This window comes from Watersipora subatra, chromosome 11 (genome assembly GCF_963576615.1).
Source record: "Watersipora subatra chromosome 11, tzWatSuba1.1, whole genome shotgun sequence".
Taxonomy (NCBI): Eukaryota; Metazoa; Bryozoa; class Gymnolaemata; order Cheilostomatida; family Watersiporidae; genus Watersipora; species Watersipora subatra.
In genome coordinates, this window is record NC_088718.1 from 36925136 (window position 1) to 36942483 (window position 17348).

General features: G+C 35.9%; 1 protein-coding gene across 2 annotated transcripts in view; it reads right to left on the reverse strand.

Moving 5' to 3' along the window:
- Window positions 1–6800: 6800 nt before the first annotated feature.
- The window catches only part of LOC137408209 (DNA-directed RNA polymerase III subunit RPC6-like), a 33041-nt gene continuing 22493 nt past the window's right edge, over window positions 6801–17348 (reverse strand). For both annotated transcript variants that reach the window (XM_068094619.1, XM_068094620.1), the window contains 4 exons: window positions 16699–16806; window positions 9992–10153; window positions 9331–9887; window positions 6801–7144 (listed from right to left, as the gene is read on the reverse strand). In XM_068094619.1, coding sequence (XP_067950720.1) covers window positions 9810–9887; window positions 9992–10153; window positions 16699–16806 — 348 coding nt within the window. In that variant the 3' untranslated portion in view covers window positions 6801–7144; window positions 9331–9809. The remainder of the gene's footprint in view (window positions 7145–9330; window positions 9888–9991; window positions 10154–16698; window positions 16807–17348) is intronic.

A 17348-nucleotide genomic window follows, 5' to 3' on the forward strand; every position in this document is an offset into this window, starting at 1 on the left:
TAAACTAGCTGTGCTTCAAGGCATTGCCCGGGTATTAAAAGTCAACTTATAAACAATGAGAAGTAATGAAAGTTGCCTGCCACTTGCTATTAACCTGGCAGATACAAACATGTCTAACTGATTACGACTCTTAATGGCTGATGGAAATTTGTGATCAAGATATCGATATTAGACTAATGAGGGTAAATGCCATGACTTAATTAACTCTTGTACTGACCATAAAAATTCCTCAAACAATCATCTATATTAGGTAAAATTGAGGCAAATGGCTAATCACCAATAAACCAAAAAACTGTCATTCAAACCTAAATAATGGATACATTTTCTGAAAGCAAACAAAGTGAACAATCTAACTACACTATAATCTAGGTTGTAAATGTTCATTAGACACACCATCTGTGGGCATACAACATCTGTGGGCATACACCATCTGTGGGCATACACCATCTGTGGGCATACACCTAGGGGATATAAATTTGCAAAACTTTCTGTTTTAGGAGTTGTAGGCAAATTTTGTAGGCCTTTTCTTGAATGTGTTCATGTAGAATCAAGCAAGACCAAGTGGGAAAAATATGTGCACAAATTTTTAAGGAATATTTTCATTATTTTTCGTTTTACTTTGGTTTTATTATAAATTGACGATAAAAATAAAGACTGGAAACAGAATAATGATATTCCAGAGTAGCCTACAGACTGCACTATATGAACATAAACAGGGAATTACAGCAAATTAATAAATATTAATTAATAATAATTATTACTAATATTATTAATATTAGTAATTATTACCAATATTAATTAATAAGATATTAATATAATTAATAATAATCAAAGTAATTACAGCTTTTTAGTGAAGTTCTCATAGCAGCCCAGATGACAGTCCATTTTGTCAGCTGCATATCAGGGGTGGAATCGCTTACAAACTTCGGTTGTATACCAAAAGAATGGTGTTCATATTACGGAACATTTTTTCTCCATATATATATATATATATATATTTTTCAAAGTATGTATGTCATCTGTCTGTCATTTCGGCCATAGCTATTAAAATCTTGATATTCAAATTCCGCATTCTTATGAATTTGAACTCACGACGAATACATCGACAAGTCCTTTATCCGAAATTTCTACCACTGAGATAGAACAACATAGTGATCAGAATGTTTTCATATACTGCATACTTCCTGTTTCGAATGCCCGAATGTTCAGGATGCCCCTGTTCAGAAATATTTTGGGACCTAAGTGTATGCAAAACGCGATGCTTTTTTGTCTTTTTTTCGTTAAAGCTAATAACTCATCTCGAAATTAACATTTGGCGATTTTTTTACTCATTACATACGTTAGCAAAGGATAGACGTTTCATCGACATTTCGTGGTTTACATACTTGCTATTTATTTTACATCTACATTTAGTTTGCTACTAATTCATTCCAGCTGCTCAGAAGACTTTCTCCAGCTACAAGTTTTTTAGATTCTGATTGAATAACTTGCGTTCCACAATCATTAAATACAAAGATTTTGTTCGTTTAAATATTTTTTTTACGTTACTTCTACGGTTCAAATTAAAACATCTATGTTTGTATAGATATTTCTCAATTATTTAACGTTTATTTTAATAGTGATATTGTATATTAACAAGCGCAATTTCCATTTTTTAACAGACGAATATTGCATTCGTTGAACATGCTTTTCCCAAAAGTTCCTATCAGTGCTCGCTTTGTGTATTAGCTTACACATCTTTCCTTCTAAACCTAACCGATTCGTAATTAATTTCACATTTTACAACAAACATTTGTAAAACTACAGTTAAACTTACTGTAAGATTTATCGTACGAGATTACAAGTATCAGTTATTCTCCACTTTCTTATATTTGCATACATTTACATAATTTGAGAAATATATATAGTTATATATATATAGAAAAAATACTCGTTATTCTAATAATATCAGTGCATTTTACTTCTAATATTGCATTTCTCCTATTGCAAGGAGAGAGATATGAACATATAATCTTTTCCTTTCATTATTGCTGTTTGTCATGACCAAACACTTTTTTAAATAGATTTTCTAAAAATCTATATAAATATCACTTCTTGATATTGTTAGCTATGATGTTTTGAAACATAAACAAAATTGTGCATTGGTTTTATATTATTACTATATTAATAATATTGGTTATTCTAATAATATCAGTGCATTTTACTTCTAATATTGGCCAATATTGCACTTTTCTTATAGCAGGGGGAGAGATATAAACATATAATCTTTTCCTTTCATTAATGCTGTTTGTTGTATATAATAACACCCACACCCAGTACATTACAGCTACCATTGCAGTTATACTGTTGCACTGCAGTGCCATTTGACTGCTAATATTTCATTTTTCAACCATCAGTACCCTTTCTTTTTTCCAATATCACTTTGGTCATGGGCTGTATGACAGTGGAATTTCTAGTTATTGTTAGTTTTACTCTGAAGAGTACACAATGCTATTTATATAAATAAGCAAAACTAGAAATTTGTTGTCATATATATGCATAACTGTGTTCACAGAGCTTTTATTTGTCCACTTCTCGTTTTAAAAACAATACTCATATCAATCCTCAAGCTTGCTTTTTGCACATTTTATGCATTCAGCTCCAACATTATTATATTAGTTAGACTAATCACTAGTTTTTTAGTTAGACTAATAATAGTTTCTTTGTGTTGTTCTTTTTTATTTTTTTTGTTGTACACTACTTTTAAACTCGTTTCTTGCTGTGGTACCTTGTGGAAAACATCTCGAGTTAAATCGAATTGGAAAATGTGACTATTGATTACCACAATAACAATTGCTTATATATACAAGTATATATAAATCGTAGTAAAGGAACGCTGAAGATGTGCCCTCCCCATCAAGTTATTGTAGAATTACCGCAATCATAGTCTATTAAACCAGTTAGGGCGACCACAAAAGGAGAAAAGTTGTCTGTGCCAACTAATAATGCTGCAGTTACGGTACAGCCCACAAATTGAAACAGTCAAGTTTTCTTTTTTGCATGCCCAAAGGGATGAGTTTAGAAAGATTTTGGAACGAATTAGGCAATTCGCAATACGTGTATTTTTCTGTTCTTAGAATGTAAAATGCCTATAACGTAAACATTCCTGGAACGGATTATTTACGCTGTGGGAGCGCTTACTGTGCAAGCACCGGGGAATATTTAGGCTACTTACCAATGGCTTCAATAATTGTTCACTCATCCAGACTGGATAGTAACAGTATTACTACTAGTGGTGACAATAACATGTATAACTATGATAATGAATGAATGAACTTATTACAGATTGACACATATAAGTGATTTATTCTAAGTGCCCCACATTTGTAGAAACATGTTCTGCTCAAAAACACAAAGATTAGATTAACTTTTGTGTGGCTGACTACAACTTGACACCTCAGTTTGTTGTCTTAATTTGAGTGTGACTCAAACTCCAAGGCATTATGAACACCAACAGATAAAAAGCAAAATAACTTTACTTACATTCTGAATTGTCTCTGATGTCTGAGATGTTTACTCAAAAAAGCTTTTTTTGTAAACAGCTTTAGTCTGTTCGACCTCAAAATCAGAATTCAAAACACCTAAAATGTCATTCTCGTCCATATTCGGAGTCGCAGTTATGATAACTCGTAAAATGTAAATTATTACAAGTCTATCTGAAAAAGTACTTTGGTTTTGTTTTCTCTAATACTAGTGGGAACACTGACAAATATCAGCTAATCAGAAAGAAATATAGAACGATTGTGTAAGAGCCAATTTGGTCAGCCTGATCAAAGTAAAATCAGGCTGACGGGCTGATGTCCGCCAGCTTGGGCAAAGCGGATTAAAGGGCTTAATTCTCACTAATGAATGTAACATGTTTTTATATTGATATCATGAGCAACACATACCTCTATTGTCAGTTTAATGATTATTATAAAATACAGTTGGTTTTATAATACTGTAGTATTTAAAATGTTTTGTTAATACAGTACATACGTTGATCACATTCGGAGAGTTATTGTTTGCTAGAATATGCTGCTTTAGGAGTGTGTGATTGCCCAAAATTCAAATCAGCTTCTTATTTCATTTTGCAGTCTATACGAGCTATAACTAAGCAATGGCTGGTCCCTATAGTATTATCGCTTGTTACATGTTGGATGTCATTGGATATTCGTAGAGACTAATTAAGTAACGACCGCGGGCATTGGGTAGTGTGCCGGAAGAGAGAGTGAAGTGTATTGGTTCCGAATACAATCAGCAACATACGAGTAAACAAATAGCATGTGAACCAAAGTAATATGATAACGCTACATCTCCCTTATTATATGAAGGCACCAGCAAAGCATGAGCATAAAACAAAATGATAATATAAAGCGTATCTACTGAACTATTAAGTATAATAAAATGACTAATACAATAGTAAACCTACATCTACAAGTCGAGACGGTTTATCGGTTTACGGGTTCGAGTGCTCCGACGAGGAGTTGTCGTAACCTGTGGTCTGGGCGAGCTATATAAGCGCGGTCTACTCTCTGTAGGTTCAGGAGTATTAGATATGTGATTGTCAGTATTCTGATTGTCAGGTAGAGGTATAACTGCACGTCGGTTACGGCGAACTTCACTAGAGTCAGTGAGCACTTGAACAGAATTGTCAGGAAGTGTCTGGGTTACAATACCAGTTCGATCTAGATCACGTACGTATACATTTTCAGATGGTACGACTTTTGGTAACTTACGGGCGTTATGACGTTGGTCGTAGTTAGTCTTCATATTCTGTTTGTACGTGTGCTCTCGATCCGAGATGATATTGTAGTCGGGTACAGTCGGCATTAGAGAAGACGGATCAACAGGCAAGTCTGTCCTAAGTCTTCTACTCATCAGCAGTTTGGCGGGTGAGTATCCATTCTGTATGGGTGTGCTACGATACGCAAGTAGAGCTCGGTATGGGTCAGCAGACTTGTTAAGCAAGTTCTTGACAGTGCGTACAGAACGCTCAGCAGCTCCATTGCCTTGTGGGTAATGTGGGGAGCTAGTCACACTTTGGAAGAAGTAATCTTTGGCGAATCCTTAAATTCTTGATTAGAATATTGTGTCCCGTTGTCAGATACAACTGTTTTGGGTATGCCCTGTCAGGCAAATATAGATTTGAGAGATGTTATGACAGATCTGCTGTTTAGGTCGGCTAGTTTGCTAATCTCTACATACCTCGAGAAGTAATCTGTGACAAGGATGTAGTTAGTTCGCTGCCAGTAGAATAAGTCTGTCGCTACACGTTGCCAAGGTCTGTCGGGCAGTGTACTGGACTTCAACGGTTCACGGTACTCTGACTGGTTTTTCAGGCAAGTTGTGCATGTCTTTACCATCTCTGCTACCTCAGCCGAGATTCCAGGCCACGACACTGAGCGGCGGTCGTGTTCTCTACATTTCTGAATACCTAAATGTCCTTTATGTAAACGTGTCAGTATATCGTGACGTCCTGAGAGTGGTATGACTATACGTTTACCATGTAATAGTAATCCGCCAGTTAATGTTAGATCAGACTAGGTGCGCTAGTATGGTTTCAAGTCGATTTCCACGTCTGAGAGATACGAGGGCCAACCGTGTTGTGTATATTTAATAACTAATTGAAGTGTGGTATTTTCAGACTGTTTGCGTTTGAGTTCAACTCACCTCGGCTCAGTTAATGGTAAATAGTTAATGTCTGAGACAGCATCGATTTTCACATTATTGGCAAACTTGATATTGTCCTGGCTCGGCTTTCCAGACAGTTGCCGTGAATGTAGATCGGCAACGTGATTGGTTTTACCTGGTATGTGTGACACAGTGAACGAGTACTTCATGGTTCGTAGTCTCTGGCGTTGGATGCGTATTGTCAGATCATTCACAGCCTTAGAGTTGAAGATTGGAACTAAAGGTTTGTGGTCAGTCTCTATTCTGACATCACGGTGTCCCAGATTATACATTTCAAACTTGGTGCACGCCCAAGCTATTCCTAACGCCTCTTTCTCGATCGGAGACCAATTCTTCTCAGTGTCAGTCAATGATCTAAACTTGCATGCTACTAAGCGACGAGTGTTGTCCTTCTGAATCTGAAACATCACTGCTCCTAGTCCTTCATTAGATGCGTCGCACATAATAATAGTGGGACATTCCGGACAATACCAGGCTAAACATGGAGTAGATTTAAGTTCGACTTTGATATCGATGACAGCCTGATGTTGTGCAAAATCCCACACCCATGGAGCGTCCTTGTGGAGTAAAGCTCGAAGTGGTATGGCTAATTCAGTTATTCTCAGTGAAAATTAACCTAACCGATTGATGGATCCTAATAGTGATTGGAGTTGTGTTCTATTGGTAGGGTTGGGTAGTTCAAGAATGTCTCTTATGCGATCGGGGTCGGCATCGACGCCGTTTGCGCTTATAACATGCCCCAAGAACTTGACTGTTGATTGTCCAAATTTACACTTTATAATTCAGTGTCATGCCTGCCGCTTTGAGTCGGTCTAGAACTCGACATAGACGAGCATCATGCTCAGATCGACTTACAGAACTATAAACTATTAAATCGTCCATATGGCATACTACACCATCCAATCCATAGAGTATGTCCCACATACATCTCTGGAAAATGTCACCAGCACTAACCAATCGGAAAGGTACTCTGTTGTAGCAATACCTACCGAAGGGCGTTATGAATGTCGTTAATAAACGTAAGTTGTCTGCTAACGGTATCTGGTAATAGCCCGAGTTAGCATCAAGTTTAGTCAAATAATGAGCGCCTGAAATTTTGGCTAACAAACTGTCTACTGAGTTACTAGAATGTGTGTCACGTTTAACTGCTCGGTTTATGTTTGACAGGTCAGCACATATGCGAATCTGGTTTGGATCCTTTTTCGGTACTTGGACCATACCCGCACACCAGTCGGTCGGTCTCATCACCTTAGATATCACACCACTTGATTCCATTTCGTTTAACTGTCTCTTTACTATCGACAGTCTAGGAAGTGAAACATCATACGAAACGTGTAACGCCACAGGTTCGACATCGTCCTTAACTTCTATGCTGTATGACTCAGAAAGTTTATCTAGGCCTACAAAAACTTCAGGATATTCCGTTTTAAATCTACAAAAGTCAGTAACATGAGTAGCATCAGTAACATTCATAACATGCTCAGTATCACAATGAACTAAACCTAAAGAAACACAAGCGGTTTTGCTCAACAAATTAGTTTGCTGGTTTTCTACAATGTATAAAACTTCATTTACATGCCTATCAGCTATTCTCAATCTAGCATTTACTTTGCCTAAAACAGGTAATACAGTGTTGCCAGGGCCTATGAGACGTCTATTTGACTGGCATATTTGGCTGCTATGCCAACCAAAGTCACTACACACTGACACATCCGCGCCAGTGTCATGCTTAAAATCGTGTTTTACTTCATGACTGTCATCTAAGGATACAAATAATGATGCGGTCTAGGGCTTGTTTGTAATGTAAGCATGTCTAACTTCACCTAAGAATGGGTCGGGTAAGTTTACTTCAGTTACATTAGCAGTTTTCTTACGACACATAATCTTCCAGTGGCCTGTGAGGTTACAAAAGTCACATTTGGATTTGATGGCTGAACAAGACTGCTTGTTGTGCTGTGGAGTTTTGCCGCATCGAGTGCATCGAGAGTTATTGTTAGAGTTATGCTGTTTGTACGTAGTCTGTGTTTGGGATCTGCGTTCTGCGGTTTTGGGTCTCTGGGTGTGACTATTCTGGCATTTATCTCGGTCATTGTTGTAACCTTTGGATCTCACCATGTCCACCGTACCGGTACCAACAGCAACGTTAGCTCTTACTACAGGTTGAGCTTCCTTAGCAGCTTCAAATCGCCTATATATTTCTACAACAGCAGCTAGAGTTAAGTTTGCTTCCGACTGCATCTTTTCACTCAGTCGGTCATCACTAACTCCTACGACTAACCTGTCTCTTATTAGTTCGTCTTTCAACGCTACTTACGCACAATTCTCTGCCTGTCTATAAAGTTTATGTATGAACTGTCCATTCCATCTTGACTTTGAGTTAGTTTATTAAATTTAGCGCGCTCTACGATGGTATTATTTCTGACGCCAAAGTAGTCGTTGAAGGCCGTGATCACGTTATCGTGTGTGTCTTCGTCTACATATACTCCTGGCTAGTATGATATTTTCTGCTTGCTCTCCTACAGTATATACTAACATACCTGCCAACTCTCACGCTTTGGGCGTGAGACTCACGCAATCACCCCAAAGAAAAAATGAAAATGCGTGAGAAATGCGTGAGATTTTTGCCCCAATTTCCACAATTTTATATATACTATCATTGATACATCAATTGCCCCAAAACCAAATCTCACGCGTTGCCCCACTCTTGGGTTGGCAGGTCTGTATACTAATGTATTTATTTGTTCGAACTCTGGCTGTTTGGATAGCCTGCTGGCATCCCTATATCGTAACCACCGGATAGCCTGCTGGAATCCCTATATCGTAACCACCTTGCTCTCCATCTAGTCCATTAAGCCAGATCTGTGAAATCGAATCTATCTGGAGGTGTCAATCTTGGTGCATGAAATTTAGGAATAACAGCCGCTTGAGGGTTCTCCTCCTCTCCCATGATGAACAACTGGTCAGGAAGAGGAGTTTCGCTGCCACCATATAGTATTATCGCTTATTACATGTTGGATGTCGTTGGATATTTGTAGACTAATTAAGTAACAACCCGTCAACGTCGAGTAGTGTGCCGGAAGTGAGAGTGAAGTGTATTTGTTCCGAATACAATCAGCAACATACGAGTAAACAAATAGCATGTGAACCAAAGTAATATGGTAACGCTACAGTCCCCAGTAGCATTGAACTTGCTACTAGCGCAGATGCCTAATTATGTACGGCCACTCCATCTAGAAAAACTCGCATGTAATTTAAATTTGGTGAGTCACTCAGGCGGTAAAACGATACCGTTATAATCAGAAACGCAGCAATGTGCAATTTTATTACTCAATTATGATTTGACTTCCATCAACCTATGCAGATTCCAAGAGGGCTCTAACACTAAGCTTACTCTCTACTTTCTGTTATACACCTTTTGCAAGAATTGTAGATATGCTGCTAAAACGATACCACTTCTTTTTTCTCTTCAACTTTGATACAACCAATTCTTTTGATACAAATTTGAATGTACTTGAGTAGTTTTCCATAATCAGCTGCCTGTCTAAAACCTGAATAAATGATTCACAGGTTTCCTGTGAACCAAATAAATATCTAAATTTTGCTATTGAATTTTAGTACCTTCACTTGACCACAGTTACGTCTCAACAGAATGGCATCTTCAATAGGTTGTCACCTTTGCTCTAGCACTTTATGCCTGAGTCCTTGTGAACAGGAAACACTGGCTTGCCTAAATCAAGTTAATACACTGATTTCTTTGACAAAATAATAATAATGATGTTTTCTAGAAATACTGTAATATTGTTGGCATGACACATTGTTACATATTATTTATTCTGAATACTTGTAGCTGAATGTCTATATTATTTACAAAGAATCATTAAAACTTAATAACAAATTAACTTATAAGAGACATTCAGAAACTCAAAAGATTCCTACCACAGACCTTAATGAACAAAATGAGTTGATCCGTCACCTTTCAAGGTACCTGTACAAACCTATGACAATCTCTCATCAGCATTTCAATGCTAAAAACCACTTGAATGTTAAATACTTCCAACTCTAACAACCAGTTTTCACTACCCACCACCAAGCACTTGCTAAAACTGTAACCAGTCATTCAAATAGGGACAGGTGGTGGGAGAGATTGTGCCTCCTATCTCACACTCATGGGAAACCTGTAAAACACAACTCAATGGAAAAAGTGGTTGATGCACTCACAAAAAAGCAATGGAGAGCAAAGGTTTGAGAATAACGCATAAATAGTATAAATTGAACTTACGGGACAAACACCACAAGGCACTTTGGCCATTGATACACTGTTCACCGGGGAGGTCACTGCTCTATACAATGACCTATGTTGTGCATCTAATGTTTTCTCCACTTTTCCGTCATATATGAGAGCATTAAGAACCATCTCCATGTCGTCTACTGTAAGTTGTACCTACAAATAGCAAGAATAATACAGCAAAAAATTGTCGTGTCATGTTAATCCATTTAAAAATTTTGTCCATACCCTAAGACACTTTTATTTCGCTAGTATTTAGTTTCGTGAGTAGCACACAGATAACAATTTCGCTGCAACTTAATTTCGCGGTTCTGATGAGTGCGAAAATATAGTGATGTGAAAATAAATGCAGTGAAAAAAACAGATTACATTACTCAGGTCCAGTTCACTAATACGAAAAAAATTCAATTTGGGACTATTTCGTAATTGTAAACCGCAAGTTGAAATGTGTGGGTGAGATCGTTAATTCAATTTGATCACTTGCCGCCATTTGTTTCTTGGACTATCAATGACGTCTAGGTCCCTCCCGCCATGACTTTCACACTCGAATCCCAAGAAGAAAATAGATAGGTAACAACCAACTTCACAACCAAAACTGTATAACCCTTTCGCTACCATAAACGCATTTATGCGTTTTCTAGGGGCCACTGCCATAAACGCATTTTTGGACATTCTCAGCATTTGCGTGGTAACCTGATTTTATTATTCATTGACCACATAACCCACGGTCTTTAAGAGTTTTATGAAATTGACTGTGTTGTCTGAAGATTTCTCTATAAAATCAGCCTAAAACAACGAAGCAATTTTAAACTTTTGTTTGAGAATTTCTAATCTAAAAACGAACATTTTTCTGTGAGTTCATTAACTACAGCGCGCGAGTCATAAAACAGGTAATTAGTTGTTGATGACATTATAGCCAACTAAGATTTAGATTTTCGTGATTATACAGATAATTAAAGTAGCAGCACTGTCTCTGACAGTGGTGAAAGTAATAGTTTTGTAAGATAAGGAACATTGTGGAGGATCGTTTTAGCTTCGGATCGATCGTAGCTTCACATAGCTTTATCATCACGCACAAGTAGAAATACATTGAATTTTTGCATAGCAATATTGGTTAAAATGTTGGCAAAATAAAATATGTAACAAAAATGTTCTAGATAGAGATCGAACTTGAAAAAATACTGTATACATATCATGAAGCAATATTGGCAATTTCGATAAAATGGCTGGCACTAGGCCGAAAGCGAATTTGTACATGGTTGGCAGTGAAAGAGATAATGTGGTTGGACCTGATGAGGGTTGATATTGTTTTTGGTTGGTAATAAAATTCATCACTACAATAATTATTCTTCAATTTTATGACTTCACCTACCAGACTTTCATCCTCATCAGTTACAAATTTGGTGACTAAACTGATATCATCTTAATTTGCTTTGCCATGCTGCTCAGTCGGTGTATTAGCTATGAGTTTACCAGAAATTTCCCATTGAGCCCAACCACAGACAAAAATTGCCGGCATTTCTAATATGACGATTTTATTGTGGATATCAATGAACAAAGCCATCTAACTTCGCATTTTCGCTCAGTCGTTATGATAGTTTAGTTTCGCTCATGAAATTTTCGCGAGAGGATGACACCGCGAAAATGCAAAAGTTAGATGACGCGAATACATAAGTGTCCTAGGGTATGTTACAACCTTTCTACATTGAAGCGACACTTCTTGTATAAGTCAACTGTGTTTAATTTCATACATTCTGCAGCTCAAAAACCTTACATATTCTTTAGCTATGTATATACATGTATATCATTACAACATAGTTACGTAAAAACTAAATATAAAAATCAACTTGACAAGTAATAACCAAAAACATGTTTATTGTCACTTTGAAGTCTGGGTCCGAGGTCATTCGGGGAGTTGTTTTCCCACCAGATGTTACACCCGAGTAAACTCGGCTTCATAGCTTCGCTTTGTTCTTTTTGAGCAATCCTGGTCGCTTTCTGGGAATATTTGGATATTTTTTCAGTATAATTCCCAAGTTTTAAGTTGATTGTACTGATAGTTGATATATTGTAGTATTAGTTTTTGATATATTGTAATATTAGTTTTTGATATATCGTACTATTAGTTCTTGATATATTGTACTATTAGTTCTTGATATATCGTACTATTAGTTCTTGATATATCGTACTATTAGTTCTTGATATATCGTACTATTCGTTCTTGATATGTTGTACTATTAGTTCTTGATATATTGTACTATTAGTTCTTGATATATCGTACTATTAGTTCTTAATATATCGCAATATTAGTTCTTGATATATTGTACTATTAGTTCTTGATATATTGTACTATTAGTTCTTGATATATCGTAATATTAGTTCTTGATATATCGTACTATTAGTTCTTGATATATCGTACTATTAGTTCTTAATATATCGCAATATTAGTTCTTGATATATTGTACTATTAGTTCTTGATATAATGTACTATTAGTTCTTGATATATCGTAATATTAGTTCTTGATATATCGTAATATTAGTTCTTGATATATTGTACTATTAGTTCTTGACATTTTGTACTATTAGTTCTTGATATATCTTACTATTAGTTCTTGATATATCGTACTATTAGTTCTTGAAATATCGTACTATTAGTTCTTGATATATTCTACTATTAGTCCTTGATATTTTGTGCCATTAGTTATTGATATATTGTACTATTAGTTCTTGATATATTGTACTATTAGTTCTTGATATATCGTACTATTATTTCTTGATATATTCTATGATTAGTTCTTGATATATCGGAATATTAGTTCTTGATATATTGTACTATTAGTTCTTGATATGTCGACTATTAACTCTTGATATATTCTACTATTACTCGCTGTACATCAACTATTATGTTTCTTCGGTTACCTCTAAAACATCACTTTTATCAAAGAGTGCAAAAACTATTTACTATATTTGATTTGAGTTTTTCCATTAATTTCTACAAGCTTGGAGCATCCAAATGATATTCAGTTAAACAGGAACCTCGCATTCCTAATTGCTTGTACAGTCAGTTGAAAATTGTTTATACGGTCGATGATCAACTGAATTCCACGTGTGTATAAGGTTAGGCTTCAAAGTGTTAAATTAAAGGCGGGCAAATTTAGCCGTAGTCTCAGTGATGCAGGATATACAGAAGGGATGATAGAAATGCAAAACTAGTCTATAGTCTAGCTGAGCTAGTGCTGGGACGATATCAAAAATTCGTTTCGGTACGATATGATGGAGTAGTCAACCGATATATCGAAATATTGGTTATGTTATTCGGAGTTGTCTTGTCTGCCAAGAAAAATGCCATGGAAGAACAACTCTCTAATGAATCGGTATACCGGTATAATTCTCTGCAGAATCTGGTTTCAAATAGGTAGAGAGGAATATCCTTCGTTTTTCGTGACGTCTTTCTATCGTTGTCCGCCATCTTTATGGAGAACTTCTATCGTTCAAAACACAAAGCTTCTGCAATTAATTATGTTTGTTATGCTTTTGTTTGCAAATTTTTTATTGTAGTATCAAAACAACATCAAAAATACCATTAATCATGAAAACATCAACGATACTCACACAGTCAGATGGTACAGACCATATTATAGTCATCAAATTATTAATAACAATTAATCTTGCCACAATCAATACTCATAGAAGACCTATTCTTCAAACCTGAACTCTTGTATATAGTATCAATCAATTTATTTTTGTAAAAGTTATCCTGCATTACTTATTTGAAGTCATCATCTCATGTAAATTTTCTTTTAATTTTTACACTAATAATCTCAAACTAAACATGAATTGTTCACTACTATCTTGCATTCAGGATACTTCCACAGGTTTCATTTTATTTGATAATATGCCTGAAAATAGAGGCTTTTTGTTATTTTGTTATCAGCAAAATTAAACATTACTAACTAACATACTATTAATCAAGAGAATGACGATAGCTTTCTACAAAGATGGCGGCCTTTTCGTGGACGAGCGCGTTTGCAAACAATGCGATGATGTCAAAAAACCGATGGATCTATATTATCGTCGATATCGTCCAATATCGACGGTATCCAATATTTCGATATGGGCAGAAAGCACTCGGTACGGTCGGTATCAGAAAGTGATATCGACGATATACCGAAATATCGTAATATCGTCCCAGCACTGAGCTGAGCTATGAAATGAACTTAAAGTAGTTTTACTTCTTTGTTTATATAGTCAAAAACATTTACGTTATCATAAATTATCGTTTTAGATGTTTTTTTTTCTCCAAATCACTTTTTTCTTCACGATAATTACTGAGCTGATTCATAGTTATAGAGTGGAGGTGATATGACAGCATTAGTTCAGATTTCCCTACAATTTTCTAGCATAACAAAAAAACAACCAATGCTTTCTTGCTTTTTGTGCCTCTACGACAACCACTCTTTTTAGGGTTCGTGATTTTAAAATGATACAAGGTAGGTACGAAGGACTTTGTAATATTATCTCAACATTGTAGGATTATCTGAATGAGAATACCATGTACAGTGCACCCCCGAGATACGATGTTAATTCGTTCCAGGGTTGGCATCGTATGGTGAAAAATTCGTATATCGGGGTATATAGACCATTGTAATTAAACAATGCAAACACTCCCTGGTGAAAATCGTCAAATTTTTTTCATAAAAATGTGTACATATTGACAATTAGCAACAAAATAGTATGTTAACTTTAGTAATTATAGTTACCTACAGTAACTGTATTGTATTTAGTGTATTTTAATGGTTATGATCTGCAATAAAACGCAAAATTATAATGTGTGTACCAAATGCATAACGTACGGTAAGGAGTTCTTGCCTTCAAAAGGTACGCATAACATAAACTTTGAATTCACTTCAAGTAAGTTTAGCTTGCTAAACCTACACTTGAAACTAAGTTTTAGTATGTATCAACTTTTTATCACGAAATTTTATCCTTCAGCAGTTCATATCTTCACTTTCACTATAAACTTTAGCCTATCTGTTTGAAACCTTTTTCAACCTAAATCAATAAGGCCGAGCGATGCAGTTATAGAAAGCGGCCCCTCGCACACTTGACCATTTAATGGCTACCGAAAAGAAAAATAAAATTTTATTTTCTATACAGGACGTACATACCTTTGGAGTAACGTGGCTTTAGCTGGTACATGTAGCGAGTAAAGCAGAGATGAGGCAAAAGCGTATCAATGCTAATTATGGTGCTGTGCACTTGAAAATAAATTTAAAACGTAATGAATTGGAATTTTTTAGTAGGCTAAAAGAAGTTGTCCATTCCTGTCCAATTCTTCTACCTTTTCTACGAAAAAAATTGATGGTGCAATGCAGAAAATTTCTAGCTAGCGCTTGTAAAAGGATCCAGAGAATGTGGTACAGTAGTTTGTCTTGTATGAAATGTGCAAAAGAATCAATGTAACTATACATACAAAGTTTGTACGTATTTATACCCTAGGGGGGACAGGGCTTTAGCAAGTTTCAGAAAGTAATGTGGATGCTTCAACTATCCTGAGTAGCTAGTTATATGAGTTACATACATACATACGATGAATTGTATTCACGTAGAAGATAACAAGCCCATATGCAAAGACATGGTTAAACAAGAGAATAAAACATAAAACCAAAAGGAAACAAATAAAATGACTAAAATATGAAAAACATGCCACACAAGAGAAAAATAATATATATTATACATGCATTGTTTTAATGTACCAGTCCACATCAGTAAATTAAACACTTAAAATATTTCTGCGAATGTGGGGTTTTCCGTATCTTCTACATCCTTGCCTTTACTAAATGGTTGCTCCTTTTGAATGCTGATCGCGTGCATGACCTAGCTCATTCAAATCTTCTGTCGGAAGCTCTTTCTTGTGCTTGCTTTAATGGAGTTCTTGTTTTAATAATAATTGCATAATAATTGCAAATGCTGATTGGTTGCGATCATATTCCTTGACAATGTTAATAATACGGGTCCCTTCTTATTTACGACATCCAACTTCGTTGACATAGAAATCAATTTTCCTTCGTTTTGTAACGTTTGAATCGGTCTCAGATTCCATAGATAACGAATTAAATGTAGATACTTGTAGTTATATACGTATGCTGACTTGAAAGTTTATAGCAAAAGCTATAATAACGCTACAAATGAATATTTGCTCTCGCTTGTGCATTTTACACGAAATTTTCCACGCGGATATGAGAGAAGTCGATCATCGTGTCTCTTCTAAACGTTCTAAGAATGTTTTCGGCAAACTATATTTCGGTGTCTTTTTTATTTCGACGTGTGTTATGAGCACACCGACGGCCAAATTTTAACTCGGGCGAAACTTTTCTCAAATTCGTATGGTGAAATAAAATTCGTATAGCGAGGTGAAGATATCACGATGTTTGACTTCGTAAGGTGAAAAAATCGTATATCAGGGTAATCGTATCTCGAGGGTGCACTGTATATATTTTGGTTTACAATCATCAATGCTTTGAGACATTTCAAACGTTGCATGTTGAAAATTATTTTAAATATTGAGTTTATTTGCTCAATTTTATGCTATACATCGAAAGGATTGTGTGTTCCATTGCCCACGAGTCGAAATTGAATTGTATGTCATCTCTATGGCAACTAGACTAAACAGTAGATTCAAAGGCTAAGAGGGTCCACACCTTACTTATGCCGAGGGCTGAGATGTAGTGACACATGTCTTCTCCAGAGGCAAATGACGCGTTCTGAACAGTTAAAGGATCCGATTTTTGGCCCTGCGCATCTTCCGCCTACAAGACACTCAATATGTGGAGCCAAGATACACCGGGAAGGAAGAAAAACGACGGTTAATAAGCTTATGACAAATGACAGCAGCACTGCCATCACTAAAAAGTGGCGTGAAGTTAACAATGTTTTATCAACTAGAGAGTGCTGTCCAAGATGCATTTATGTCTACAAACATGAAAGCGTCCATGAGGTAAAAAGTCTGACACCAACCATTTACAATTTACCGTAAAGCAAAATCTACATAGAGGATTCAGGGTATCTATGACTGAAATTAACATATTAGGGTGGTATCTATTGCTAAAATCTACATAGAGGTATCAGGGTATATATTGCTAAAATCTACATAGAGGATTCAGGGTATGTATTGCTAAAATCTACATAGATGATTCAGGATATGTATTGCTGAAATCTACATAGAGGTATCAGGGTATATATTGCTAAAATCTACATAGAGGATTCAGGGTATATATTGCTAAAATCTACATAGAGGATCCAGGGTATATATTGCTAAAATCTACATAGAGGTATCAGGGTATACATTGTT